This window comes from Sorex fumeus, unplaced genomic scaffold (genome assembly GCF_029834395.1).
Source record: "Sorex fumeus unplaced genomic scaffold, SorFum_2.1 ptg000029l, whole genome shotgun sequence".
Classification (NCBI taxonomy): Eukaryota; Metazoa; Chordata; class Mammalia; order Eulipotyphla; family Soricidae; genus Sorex; species Sorex fumeus.
Window position 1 is genome coordinate 17,371,608 of NW_026606086.1, and position 12,925 is coordinate 17,384,532.

Here is a 12,925-nt window from a genome sequence, read left to right on the forward strand (position 1 = left end):
TCTGGGCTGCTCTTTGGCTTGCATGGTTTGGTGGGTCCTCGGCCAGGCGATGGGCCAGCCGTACCCCAGGGTGGGCCACTCTCCGCGGGCATGTGTCCTGCTTCTGGGTCAGCTGAGAGGGGACTGAAGACCCAGGGCTGCGTCCCCTGCCTCCCTGTCCCCTGCCGCCTCCTCCCGCCCTCCTTCCTTCCTCTCTTCTCTCTGTTTCCTTCCTCCCATCTCCTTCCTCCCTTTTTCTCCTCCCCTTTTCCCCTCCCCTCCTCCCTCCCTCCCTGATGACCGTCAGGGCCACCTGCATGCACCAGACCTGACCATCGCCTGGTGGCCCACAAGCGTGAGTCTGTGGGTTCCATCCCTGGTGTGCAGATGGGCCGTGGTAATGACGAAAGTACAGGTGCCCGGAGCACTGGGGGAGATGATTTTCTTCTTGTGCCTTTGCAGAACACACAGGCGTCCCAGACCAGCTTGCTGGACATCTTCCCCAAGGTCACCTGCAGAACGCCCAAGGATGTGATGGCCGTGGAGCTGAGTCCGGAGGGCAGCTCTGGGGAGCCTGGCATGGACGTGGCCGAGTTCCGCAGCGAGACGTTCCAGAGGCCTTACCAGTACCTCAGCCGTTTCTTCCGCAGGCAGAGCCTGGATGCGTTCACGTACGTGAGTGGCTCCGTGGAGGGCTCGCCCGGCCAGTGCCTGCAGCTCCTGCTCATCCACTGCGGCCTGGCCGACCCGTCGTGGGCCGAGCTGCGCAACTTCGTGCAGTTCCTCAACGTCCAGCTCCGGGACTGCGAGCACTCGCTCTTCTGCAACCTCAGCATCACGGGGGACACGCTGAGGGGCTTCAAGGACTTTGTGGTGACCTTCATGATCCTCATGGCACGGGACTTCGCCACCCCGACCCTCCAGTCCTCCGACCAGAGCCCCGGCCAGCACAGCGCCTCCCTGGACGGCATCCCGGAGCAGGACCTGGCCCCGTTCTCTCTGCGGAAGCGCTGGGAGGCAGAGCCGCACCCCTACGCCTTCTTCAACAACGACCGCATCACCATGACCTTCATTGGCTTCCATGTCCAAGCCAACCACGATGGCAGTGTGGACGCCATAGACCCACGGACAGGGACCGTCCTCAAGAGGGCCATCATGAACCAGCGCCTGCTCCGGGGCCTACAGAACCAGTGTGTGCCCTTTAACCTGGACTTTGACGAACTGCCCAGAAGTGAGAAGCTGGACCGGCTCCGCCTGGCCTTGGGCATCCCATTGGCCAGCGACCCTGACGAGACGTACGAGCTGACCACCGACAACATGCTGAAGATCCTGGCCATCGAGATGCGCTTCCGCTGTGGCATCCCGGTCATCATCATGGGGGAGACGGGCTGCGGGAAGACCAGGCTGGTCAAGTTCCTGAGCGAGCTGCGGCGGGGCAGGGCAGACGCTGAGACGCTACGGCTGGTCAAGGTGCATGGGGGCACCACAGCCAGCATGATCCACGCGCACGTCCGCAAGGCGCAGGCGCTGGCACTGCACAACAGGCGCACTCACCAGCTGGACACCATCCTGTTCCTGGACGAGGCCAACACCTCGGAGGCCATCAGCTGCATCAAGGAGGTCCTGTGTGACCGCACGGTGGACGGCTGGCCCTTGGCCCCCGACTCTGGCTTGCACATCATTGCCGCCTGCAACCCCTACCGGAAGCACACACAGGAGACGATCGAGCGCTTGGAGTCGGCGGGCCTGGGCTACCGGGTGCGCGCTGAGGAGACGGCCGAGAAGCTGGGCTCTGTGCCACTGCGGCAGCTGGTCTACCGCGTCCACGCGTTGCCGCCCAGCCTTGTCCCCCTGGTGTGGGACTTCGGGCAGCTGCAGGATGCCACGGAGAAGCTCTACATCCGGCAGATTGTGCGGCAGCTGGCCGAGTCCCTCCCGCTCAGCGAGCCGCAGATGAGAATCATCACTGATGTGCTGTCGGCCTCGCAGGCCTTTCGGCGCAGCCCTGCGGGTGGGCACGGCTCTGTGAGCCTTCGGGACGTGGAGCGCTGCGGGCGCGTCTTCACGTGGTTCCTGCAGCATAGCCAGGAGCTCCTGCAGCACCTCAGTGCCCTCCTGTACAGGATGGGCGACGTGGCTGGCACCTTCGCCAGGGACCCCGTTCTCTGGTCACTGGTGTTGGCCGCAGGCGTGTGCTATCACGCCGGCCTGGAAGAGAAGGAGCCGTACTGGAGAGCCATGTGCCGCCTGCTTCCTGCACCCTACAACAGCAGCAGGGCCGTCCTGCAGGAGATCGGCCGCGTGCAGGACCTCTTCCTGGACGGCGTGGCCCTGCGTGCAACCATCGCCAGGAACCTGGCACTGAAGGAGAACGTGTTCATGATGGTGCTCTGCATCGAGCTGAAGATCCCGCTCTTCCTGGTGGGCAAGCCCGGCAGCTCCAAGTCGCTGGCCAAGGCCATCGTGGCCGACGCCATGCAGGGCCCCGCGGCCCCGTCTGAGCTTTTCCGAGGCCTGAAGCAGGCGCACCTGGTGTCCTTCCAGTGCAGCCCACACTCCACCCCGCAGGGCATCGTGAGCACCTTCCGCCAGTGTGCCCGCTTCCAGCAAGGCAAGGACCTAAACCGCTACGTGGCCGTGGTGGTGCTGGACGAGGTGGGACTGGCCGAGGACTCGCCCACCATGCCCCTGAAGGCCCTGCACCCGCTGCTGGAGGACGGCTGCATTGAGGACGCGCCCGCGCCCCACAAGAAGGTGGGCTTCATCGGCATCTCCAACTGGGCCCTGGACCCCGCCAAGATGAACCGGGGCCTGTCGGTGTCTCGCGGGAGCCCCTCCGAGAAGGAGCTGGTGGACAGTGCCAGGGGCATCTGCTCCTCTGAACCACTGGTGCAGGCCAGAATCCAGGGCTACTTCGGCCCCTTCGCCCGGGCCTATGAGCAGGTGTGCCGGTTGCAGGACAGAGAGTTCTTCGGGCTCCGTGACTACTACAGCCTCATCAAGATGGTCTTCGCTGCCGCCAGGACAGCAAACCAGGAGCCCTCGCCGCAGGAGATCGCGCACGCTGTGCTCCGGAACTTCAGCGGCAAGGACAACATCGATGCCCTGAGGCTGTTCCGCACCCAGCTGCCTGTGGTCGGAACCAATATCAGCACCATGCAGATGATCCGCGAGAATGTGCTGGGCCTGCAGCAAGCGGCAGGGAGTGGCTTGGATGAGCCAGACACGCGTTACCTGCTGGTCCTCACCCGCAACTACGCAGCCCTTCCCATCCTGCAGCAGTGCCTGCTCTGCGAGCACCAGGCTGAGATCCTGTTCGGCTCCAGCTTCCCGCGGGACCAGGAGTATAGCCAGATCTGCCGGAACATCAACCGTGTGAAGGTGTGCATGGAGACAGGCCGCACGGTGCTGCTGCTCAACCTGCAGAACCTCTATGAGAGCCTGTACGACGCACTCAACCAGTACTACGTGCACCTGGGTGGGCAGAAGTACGTGGACCTGGGGCTGGGCACCCACCGTGTCAAGTGCCGCGTGCACCCCAACTTCCGCCTGGTGGTCATTGAGGAGAAGGATGTGGTGTACCGGCTCTTCCCCATCCCGCTCATCAACCGGCTGGAGAAGCACTACCTGGACCTGCACACAGTGCTGGAGTTCTGGCAACAGCGCGCAGCTGAGGAGCTGCAGCGCTGGGCCCACAGCTTCGCCCACGTGCCCATGGAGCACTGGGCTGGGCCGCCATACGACCCTTCAGACGTCTTTGTGGGCTTCCATGAGGACGCGTGTGCCGCCGTGGTGCTGCAGGTCTCCGAGCAGCTGGGGGCACGCACCTCTGATGACAACGAGCTCTACCAGCGGGTGTTGGAGGCCGCCAGGCTGGTGCTGCTGGACAGTGCCACGCCCGATGCTGTGGTGCGGCTGCCCACGTCAGCCCTGGACAGCTTTGCCGCCAAGGCCTTGGCGCACGAGTACTACGAGAGGCAGCAGCATGACTCCCTGGTCGGCCTCCTGCGGGCGCAGCTGCTTGTCCTGGAACCCGCATGCCCCGTCGTCCTTACCGAGGTGCCACCCCAGACCCAGACCCCCAACGCCGGGGGCCTCATGTGGGCTCGCTTCTGTTCCACGCGGGTGGGGGTGGCTCATGCACTCAGCACCACTCGGGTCCAGCGGCGAGACCCCACGGCAGGCACTGGGCGGGGCAGGGACGGGTCAGGGTCTACCCCAGGTGTCAGTGTGTGAGTGTGTGCATGCATGCTAGTGTGTACAGGCATGTGCACACACGTGTATGTTAGTCTGGGTGTGTGCATGTTCATGTGTATGCGTGTGTTCATGTCTCTGACTGCCACACACTTAATGTGTGTAATGTGAGGCTGTGACTGTTACACATTGTATATCCGTGTGTATGGGTGTGTACATACATTAGTGGATGTGTGTGGGTGTGCTTGTGTGTATGTGTGTGCATGTGTGTATGTATGTATATATGTGTGTATGTTTGTGTGTGCATGTGTGTAAGTATGTGCGATGTGTGTGTTTGTGTGAGTGCATGTGTGCATGTTAGTGTGTGTGTGCATGTGTGTCAGTATCTGTTAATGTGAGGGTGTGTAGTATAAGTGTCAGTATATGTGTGTAGTATGTGTCAGTGTGTGTGTATGTATGTGTAGTGTATCAGTGTGTGACAGTGTATGTATGTGTGTGTGTGTGTGTCAGTGTATCGGTGTGTATGTGTGATTAGGAGTATGTATTGTATGTGTAAGTTTGTGTATGCATGTGTCTATGTGTCCATGTCCATGTGTGTGTGTGTGTGTGTGTGTGTGTGTGCAGTTGGGGTCACTATAACCTCGCATGGCTCAGTTGGGGTCAGGGGTCTGGCCGTTGTAACCTCGCATGGCCCCGTAGGTGACCACGTTCTCCAGGCTGCTGACCAGCCATGACCTGGAGGAGCTGAAGTCTGAGCTTCAGGACTGGTCCCCGAGGATCTGGCTCCTGTCCCTGCAGCAGTTTGACACTGAGTGCTCCTTCCTTAGAGAAGTGCGGTGAGCTCAGCCCCCAGTGCCCCTCCCTCAGAGGAGGGCGGTGAGCTCGGCCCCCAGTGTTCCTCCCTCAGGGGAGGGCAGTGAGGGCCCATGCTGGCCCAGTTGGTGCCCATGCCCCGGGTGCTGTCCTCATACTATGTCTGGGCGGTGTCACGTGGGGACCTCAACACCCGGTGTCTCCCCTGGCCTCTAGCCCTTCTTTTGCTGGGGCACCGAGCAGGGCTGGGGTGGGCACCCACGCCCCCGGGGTTCCCGTCGTGCTCACGGGTCGCTCTGCCTGCAGCGCCTGCCTGTCCTCCGGGGCCCAGCACACCATCCTCATCATCCAGATGGATTTCCAGGAGGCCCTGCACAGTGCCCAGCTCCTCGCTGCTGCCAAGTACAGCCTCGCCACTGTCCAAGCCCCCCCATGGCCCGGGTGTAGCAGCACAGAGACCCCAGGCCCAGGGGTTGTGGGTTCCCGTACTCTGTGGAGGGGGGAGGAGGCGGGGGGCGGCTCAGCGAGGACCCTGCCCTCTCCCTGGGCTCTTCCCCCCCAGGTTGCCTGCCCTGCGCCCGCCTGCTGATCACCCGGCCATGAACCTTTTGTTTCTTTTCCACTAGGTTCACAGTCATGAACGAAGTCGGCCAGCTGCCAGGGACCCAGGGCTGCATACAGGTCTATTTCGTCACCAAGCTGTCCCGCATGGGGGCCAGCTCCTGCTACGTGGGGTTTCAGGGTGGTGAGTGCCGTGGGCCCCTGGTGCTTGTAGTGCGCCCCACTTAGCCCTGAGCATGCTGGGTGAGGGGGACGCTGCTGGCCCCGACCCTGCAAACAGTGGAACCTACATGCCTTGGTTTGTCCGCAGGGATTCTCTCCCTTTTTTTTTTCTCCTTCTTTCTCCCTAGAGTTTGAAACATTTTTAACTCATTTTGGGTAACTCATCCCAGAGATGCCTGCTCCCCCTGGGCCAGGCGTGGGTGGCAGGCACCGAGCTGATTCTCTTTGTCAGGTGGGTGCCTACAGCTGCAGCGTGGTCCCCAGAGAAGTTGGGCTGTGGGCCCCCACTGCCACCTCCAGTGGTTGCGGGGCTGCGCCAGGGAGAGCACCCCTCAGCCACCTTTATAAAAGATACACCTAGTTGTGTATATATATTTGGGCGGTTGTTTTGGACCACACCCTGCTGTGCTAAGGGGTCACTCCTGGGGGTGCCCAACCCGCTGTGCTGTCCCTCTGGCTCTGGAGAACATTTCTTAGCTCCTGTGAGGAGACTGAGCCCAGGGCCGCTCTCCTCCAATGGTCCATGGCTCGTGTCCACCGGCAGCACCAGGCCCGGGGCTCCCCCCCCACCAACATGAGTGTGTGACTGGCACAGGTCCACGCCCCGGCACGGACCCTGCCCTCGACGCCCCCTTTTGACCTGTTTCTGCCTGACTTGGAAGGCAGCTGTGGGGCAGATGCTGTCTGTCCCTGACCCTGAGGGTGACTGTTCTCCTGGCAGTGGACAGGGCAGCAGCTTCCAGAAAGAGGAAGGATTCGGGCCAGCAGTCTAGGGAGGCAGTCAGGTGCCCCTTTTCATCCCTGCCACAGACTAAGCGTCTTGGTTTATTCCCCCCAAAGTCCCCTGTGGTCATTAATGGGTCCCAGAGCCCTGGACATGCCACTGGCATTGATGACCAGTTGGTGCTCAGGTTGCATCCACGGTTCGCCTATGGGCTGGACTCTGCTGGACAGCAGCAGAGCACGATCACAGACTCTGGTGGTCCCGGAGTACCCGGTGCTCCCCCAGACAGACCCTGGTGCTCCCTCAGCCCTTGGTGCTCCTGCAGGTCTGTGGCGGACTGTGCATCTGGATGACCTGCGGAGGGCCACTGCCATGGTCTCAGACATCACCAAGCTGCAGGATGTGGCACTCAGCCAGCTCTTTCAGCCGGAAGATGGGCCCCGGGATGACAGTGGGTGACATGGCAGCTCTGGGGAGGGGCGGCGGGTATGGCCATGGGGCTGGGAGGACACTGTGGCCCCACTGCGTGGTCAGTCAGCCCAGTGGGGCCAAGGGCCACAGGTGTGGGCAGAGAGGGTGGCGGAAGCTGTTGTGCTGCACCATCTCCTCTCCTGGGGCCTCTGTGAGGCTAGAGGCAGGGTGGGTGGGTGGTTTGAGCCCAGCGCATATGCTGCTCTACAGAGCGCACAGTCAGACAGACAGACACTGTATTTGTTGCCGGGGCAGTGGAGCCTGCAGACGGCACCCAGGAAGCCATGGACACTGAGTCCGACCTCCCAGTGGAGACATCAGAAGAGGTGGACATGGAGAGTCCAGGGAGCGTGGAAGAGGCGCCAGAACGAGCCAGGGGCCAGGTGGGTGCAGGGCAGCAGGCAGGGCCGGGCCGCTCACCCTCGCTGCAAGAAGGCCTTGACGTGTGTCTGCCCCGGTGCAGGTCCTTGACACCATCCAGCTCCTGCGCAGCTGCATCCAGGGTGCGGTGGGGCTTCTCCGAGACCCCCAGGAGGGCAGCCAGCGCAGCATACAGAGGGTGGATATCCTGTTGAGCCTCTTGACCGAGGACTCCCTGTGGGCAGGTAGGCCCAGCCGCCAGGGCCGTCTCCCGGGCTCGGCTGCCATCCTGGGTGGGTGCCCTGCGCCCCTCTCCTCGCCTGACACTGCCCAACGGCTCCTGCCTCCGCAGCCTCCTTCCTGCGGGTCCTCCAGCTGCGCCTGTGGCACCTTCTGAAGCAGCAGGAGGAGCTGACCCTGAGCCCCACCCAGTGGGTGGCACGCGTGGCCTCCAATCAGGAGGCACTGCAGGAGGCTGGCACCTTCAGGTAGGGGGAGGGAGGGGGGAGGTAAGGGAGATAAGGGGGAGGGTGGGAGGTAGAGATGAGGTGGGGAGGGATGGCGCAGAGTGGGTGACAGTGCTCGTGGGATTCTTCTCTTGGCTTTTACATTTCTTCATGGGGGAAGAGACTGAGGAGCAGCCCAGTGCTGCAGGGGGCTGCGGGGGTATGCAGGAGGCGTGCACCGAAGCGTGCAGGGGGTTGCTGAGGGGGCTGTGCAGGGTGGAGCAGGAGGCAAGTGTGCCAGGCTGACACTGTGGCAATCTCTTAGGGCATGGGCTCTCCCGGAGTCCCCAGGCTTGGCCATCTGCAGATGGGGTCTGGCACCCCTCAGTCACATTCTTACTACAGAACCAAGGCTGGCACTTTTCTGGCACCTCCTGATCTCTAAGGTCACTGCCTGCCCCCTGCTGGCCCCAAAGGCTCTGCAGGGTAGAGGGGTGGCAACTCCTCTCTCCAGACAGAGCCCGTGCTCCCCAGACAGACAGACAAACAGAGCCATGCTCCCCAGACAGAGCCCGTGCTCCTCAGACAGACAGACAGAGCCCGTGCCACTCCCCCCATTCCCTCCTGTCTCTGCTGCCTGGTCGCTGGAGAGGTTCACTGTCACTGTCACTGTCCTCCCGTTGTTCATCGATTTTCTCGAGTGGGCCCAGTAACCTCTCCATTGTGACACTTGTTACTGTGTTTGGTATATCGAATACATCACGGGGGGCTTGCCAGGCTTTGCCGTACGGGTGAGATACTCTCGGTAGCTTGCCGGGCTCTCTGAGAGGGGCGGAGGAATTGAACTCGGGTTGGCCATGTTGGCTGCGTGCAAGGCAAACGCCCTACCTGCTGTGCCCTGAAGAGGTTCATGATTGATAAAACTAACTGGTAGCTGTAACTGTGTGATCTCCTTTTAGCATGGTGGAATGTGCCTGGGTGTCCACACACACACACACACACACACACAGACACACACACAGGCATGCATGCATGGATAGGCATGCACACACGAACACATATGTGCACATGCACACACGGGCATGCACAGACATTCATATGGACACACAAGCACACGAGCACACATGCCCACATACATCCGCATGATACACATATGAACACATAGGACACACGTGCATGCACACACCTGCACACATGGAAACAGACACACATGCACACACACACGCTCACTCATGTGCACACAGAGGTGTCTGTATTGCCCCTGAGGTGTTGGCCACCAAACCATGGACACTGAGACGAAGTCCCAGAAAAATACACTTTGGTTTGATGCTATCTGGTGTGGGAAAGTGCTCTGAGCTCATTGCTCTTGTCTGTGCAAAAGTGGCTTTTGTTTGTTTGGGGCCACATGTGGCGGGCTCGGGGGTCCATGTGGGATGCCGGGAATCAAACACCAGTCAGCCACAGCAGGGCAAATCCCTCCCCGTTGTGCCTTCGCTTTAGCCCCAACAGATGATTTTGTAAATGACGTGACCTGTTAGGACCGGGCAAGAACCCACGGCCCCTCAGGCACACAGGCCTGGGTATAACCTCTGGGCCACATGTGGCTCCTTGGCCGGGACCACAGCTGCAGTGGGGATGGGACGGCGTGTGGAGCACGGGCCCCGCTGGGCTGACACCAGGCACCCCTTCTCACAGACACACCCTCTGGAAGCGTGTCCAGGCTGCAGTGACGCCTCTGCTGGCTGACATCCTGGCCATCATCGACCGAGAGAACAACTTGTCGCTGCTGGTCAGGCCCGGAGTGCCTGGCTGGGTCCAGGAGCTCTGGATGTTCATCTTCAGTGACATGAAGCTCCTGCACATCCCCCTGGTGACGGGCAACTCCAGGTCAGTGGACTCTTGCTCGGCAGGGCTGACTATCCACAGCGGCTCCAGGGGGATCCAAGCGTTCCTCCAGCCACGGCGTGTGGGAGCCGCTTCCGCCATCTGCCCCTGTGCTGCTCGCGCCTGGAGACAGTCAGCCCTGCTGAGAGGTGTCACCCCCACCAGCCTCCCAGATGTGCCTCCCTGCACTCCGGCAGCTCTGCCTGGGCTGCCCCAGGGAGGCACACGGCCCACGTTCCGTCCCCAAGCCCCACTGAGCTCGGCAGTGCCACCTGCCACCTGGCTCTGAACGATCTGTTGGTTCCACTGGGCCAGTGTCCCCTGGCCAAGCCGCTGCTGGGGAGGCCCCTGAGAGGAAAGAGTAGGAGCCGCAGGAGTGAAAGGTGTTCCGGACCTTTCAAGAAACATGGGCTGGGGCTGGGGAGAGGCACGGGAAGGGGGATGCTGCCGCGCATCTGCCGACCTGAGTTTGGGCCCTGGGATAGCAGGCCTTCCCAAGCCCCCAGGAGAGACCCTGAGTGCGGGGCTCTGGCCTCCCTGCATTCTGCTCTGTAGTACCTTGTCTGGAGTTGGGTCTGGCACGGAGGGTCCTGCACGGAGTGGGTGGGTGGGAGTCTCCGGCGTCTCATCCAACTCAGCTTCTTCCCTGGCGGCACAGGGCCCGGGGCGAGACTCCATGCGTGCGGGTACAGAGCTGCATGCACCTGCTGGGAGACTCCAACACCATGCCCTTCAGCTGGAGGATCAAGGAACACCTGGAGGAGCTCTGGGCACAGGCGCAGTACATCAGCGGCGCCCAAGGTGGGCATGTGCTGAGTGCCAAAGCCGCTTCCCTACCGTACATGGGCCGGGTGTGGGTGCCAGCTGACCCTGGGGACTGAATCTCATGGGGTGCCTGTGTCTCCCCCGGGTCGCTGAAGCACTGGCCCTATCCCTTGGCTGGGCCCCTTCTCTGGGGTGTGCGGGGCAGCAGTGGGCTGCCTCCCACCAGCTCCTGTGTGCCCTGCAGGCCTGGCAGAGAAGCTGGTCCACATCTTCCAGCAGACGCCTCTCGGCTGCTTCCTAGCACAGCTCGGGGATGGGCTGCAGCAGGAGCTGTTGGAGACTTACTCGACGGACTTCCTCCTGCTGACCATGAGAGTGTCCACGAAGGAAGAGCTGCAGGTGGGCACCTGGACCGCGCGTGACAGGAGACAGGAGACAGCAGGGCACACAGTGGGCACTGGCGTGTTGCATGTCAATGCGGGGGCTAGCATGTCAGTGTAGGCGCTGGAATGTCGTGTGTTGGTGCGGGCGCTGTTGTGTTAGTGCATGCTGGTGTGGGGGCTGCAAGGGCTCTTCAGTGCTCCCTGGGTTGGGGGGCGCTGCCAGCACCCCCTAAGGAGGCTACGGGCCCTGAGATCACTTAGGTGTAAGAGGTAGAGTGACCCCTGGTGGACAGGGCTTGCCAGGTTGAGAATTCCTTCCAGTTGTGGACACTTACCCCTGAGTTGGGTGTTTCTTTTGGGGGACTCTCAAGTGCGCTCTGGAGTATTGGGGGCCCAGGTGCCCATCCTGGTGATGCTCAGCCCCCAGTGCTCTGGGGTCAGGTGGTGGCGGGGGAAGTGGACACAACCCGTGCTGCAACCCCTCAGCCCGCCTCCCTGTGGTGCTGGGCCCTGAGTCTCCAGAGGCTGTGCAGGGGAGGGTAGCCCAGGCCCGAGGTCCCGCTGGGCCCATATTTCCCCAGAGCTCTGGCCTGTCCCGCCCCTGCCCTGCAGTGCTCTGGGCCTCCTTCCCGGCCTGGTTTCTAGAAATGGGGCATCAGGACGTTGGGACACGGAGGCTGCCCGGGCCCAGGACGATGGGCTCAGGCATATCTGCCAGGTCTGTGTGAGTGGATGACTAGGGCGAGGGTCAGGAGTGGTCTCGTCGCTCACCTTGCTGTCCCCACCCCTCTGTGCTCAGTTACTGCAGGTGGCCCTGGGGTCATGCATCAGGGAGCTGCTGGCAGAGCGGCCCCGGGAGGGGCTGGCCTTGCCATGGGTGCACCTTGCGTACCAGCACTTCCGGAGACGGCTGCAGAACCTCTCGAGAATCCTGGCCGTCCAGCCCCAGATCCTGCGCAGCCTCAGCGAGGACACCCACAGCCATGGCACTGGGGAGATGGTGCGGCCCGGGGCGGGGACATGCATGTAGGGGGCTAGGACACGTGATGGGGAGCAGGGACACGTGTGTGGGGAGTGGGGACACGCATGGGCGGGCGGAGCACAAAGGCACCCCGGCACGCCTCCACCAAATTCCGAGACTCTGTCAGCCGCTTGGGCCCAGGGAAGGCCAGGGCTGGGTCGCCTGTCACAGTGCCTGCCCGCCCGCAGACGCTGGACGCCTTGGCAGCGCTGGCCTGTGTGGAGCTGCTGAGCACCCACCTGCTGGCACCCAACGCCCAGGCCTGGCTACAGTTGCTGACACGCCTCTCCACGCCCCTGGAGCTGCTCTGCTCCGACGCCTACCTGCAGGGCTGTGGCCCTATCACCCAGAACGTGGCCAGGATGGTCAGGTGAGCCCAGGCCCCATGCCATGGCCTGTCGCAGCCTGTGGCCACCAGGGCCTGCAGTGGCGGGAACCACCCGGGCAGGCTCCAGGCTGCCCGTGGACTCCCCGGGGACAGCTGAGCGGGTCTGGCAGGAGGGACACGGCCACACGGCCTGAGTCAGCAGTGCCTCCCATAGGGCCCAGTGGAACCGCATACACGCACTTGGCCTCTTTGTGGAGCACGTGGTCCTGGGCACCCAGAGCCACGTCCCCGAGCTCAGTCAGCTGGTCACCCAGTACGTCGTCCAGCTCAACAAGGTGAGTGGCCGCGGCCTCCCCAGCTTCCTGAGTGCTGGGCAGGGCAGCTACAGCACAGGCCCAGGGCCTCAGAACGTGCCAATCACACGCACAGGGGCCAGTGCTTTTGGCTGTGGTGCCGCTTGACCCTGGTGGACACAGTGTCAGTCTCTCCTCTGGGCCCCTGGACCCAGGTGACAGCCGCTGCTGGGGCAACTCCTGCCCCTGCTGCTTAATGGCGTCTCGCCTGCTTTCAGCAGGAGACTCTGCACTTGGTCAGGTCCGCGGGTCGAGCTGCCGTCCCTGTGCTTCCAGAGATGTTTGGACCACACCCAGAGACGCTCAGGGCTGACTCCTGGTTCTGTGCTCAGGGCTCACTCCTCGTGGGTTCAGAGACCTTCAGTAGAGAAATGTGCATCAGCCGTTGGCCCAGTTTTTAATTGGGTCATAAATTAACAGA

General features: G+C 62.3%; 1 protein-coding gene across 1 annotated transcript in view; it reads left to right on the forward strand.

Annotated features, from left to right (window-relative positions):
• Positions 1-12,925, forward strand: part of RNF213 (ring finger protein 213) — a 50,100-nt gene that overhangs the window by 20,859 nt on the left and 16,316 nt on the right. Inside the window, exons 28-41 of the mRNA XM_056115370.1 lie at positions 442-4,038; positions 4,873-5,009; positions 5,293-5,388; positions 5,613-5,731; positions 6,819-6,944; positions 7,220-7,347; positions 7,428-7,569; positions 7,677-7,812; positions 9,466-9,657; positions 10,313-10,455; positions 10,664-10,818; positions 11,602-11,802; positions 12,012-12,193; positions 12,366-12,486. Of these exons, the coding sequence (XP_055971345.1) occupies positions 442-4,038; positions 4,873-5,009; positions 5,293-5,388; positions 5,613-5,731; positions 6,819-6,944; positions 7,220-7,347; positions 7,428-7,569; positions 7,677-7,812; positions 9,466-9,657; positions 10,313-10,455; positions 10,664-10,818; positions 11,602-11,802; positions 12,012-12,193; positions 12,366-12,486 (5,475 nt within the window). The remainder of the gene's footprint in view (positions 1-441; positions 4,039-4,872; positions 5,010-5,292; positions 5,389-5,612; positions 5,732-6,818; positions 6,945-7,219; positions 7,348-7,427; positions 7,570-7,676; positions 7,813-9,465; positions 9,658-10,312; positions 10,456-10,663; positions 10,819-11,601; positions 11,803-12,011; positions 12,194-12,365; positions 12,487-12,925) is intronic.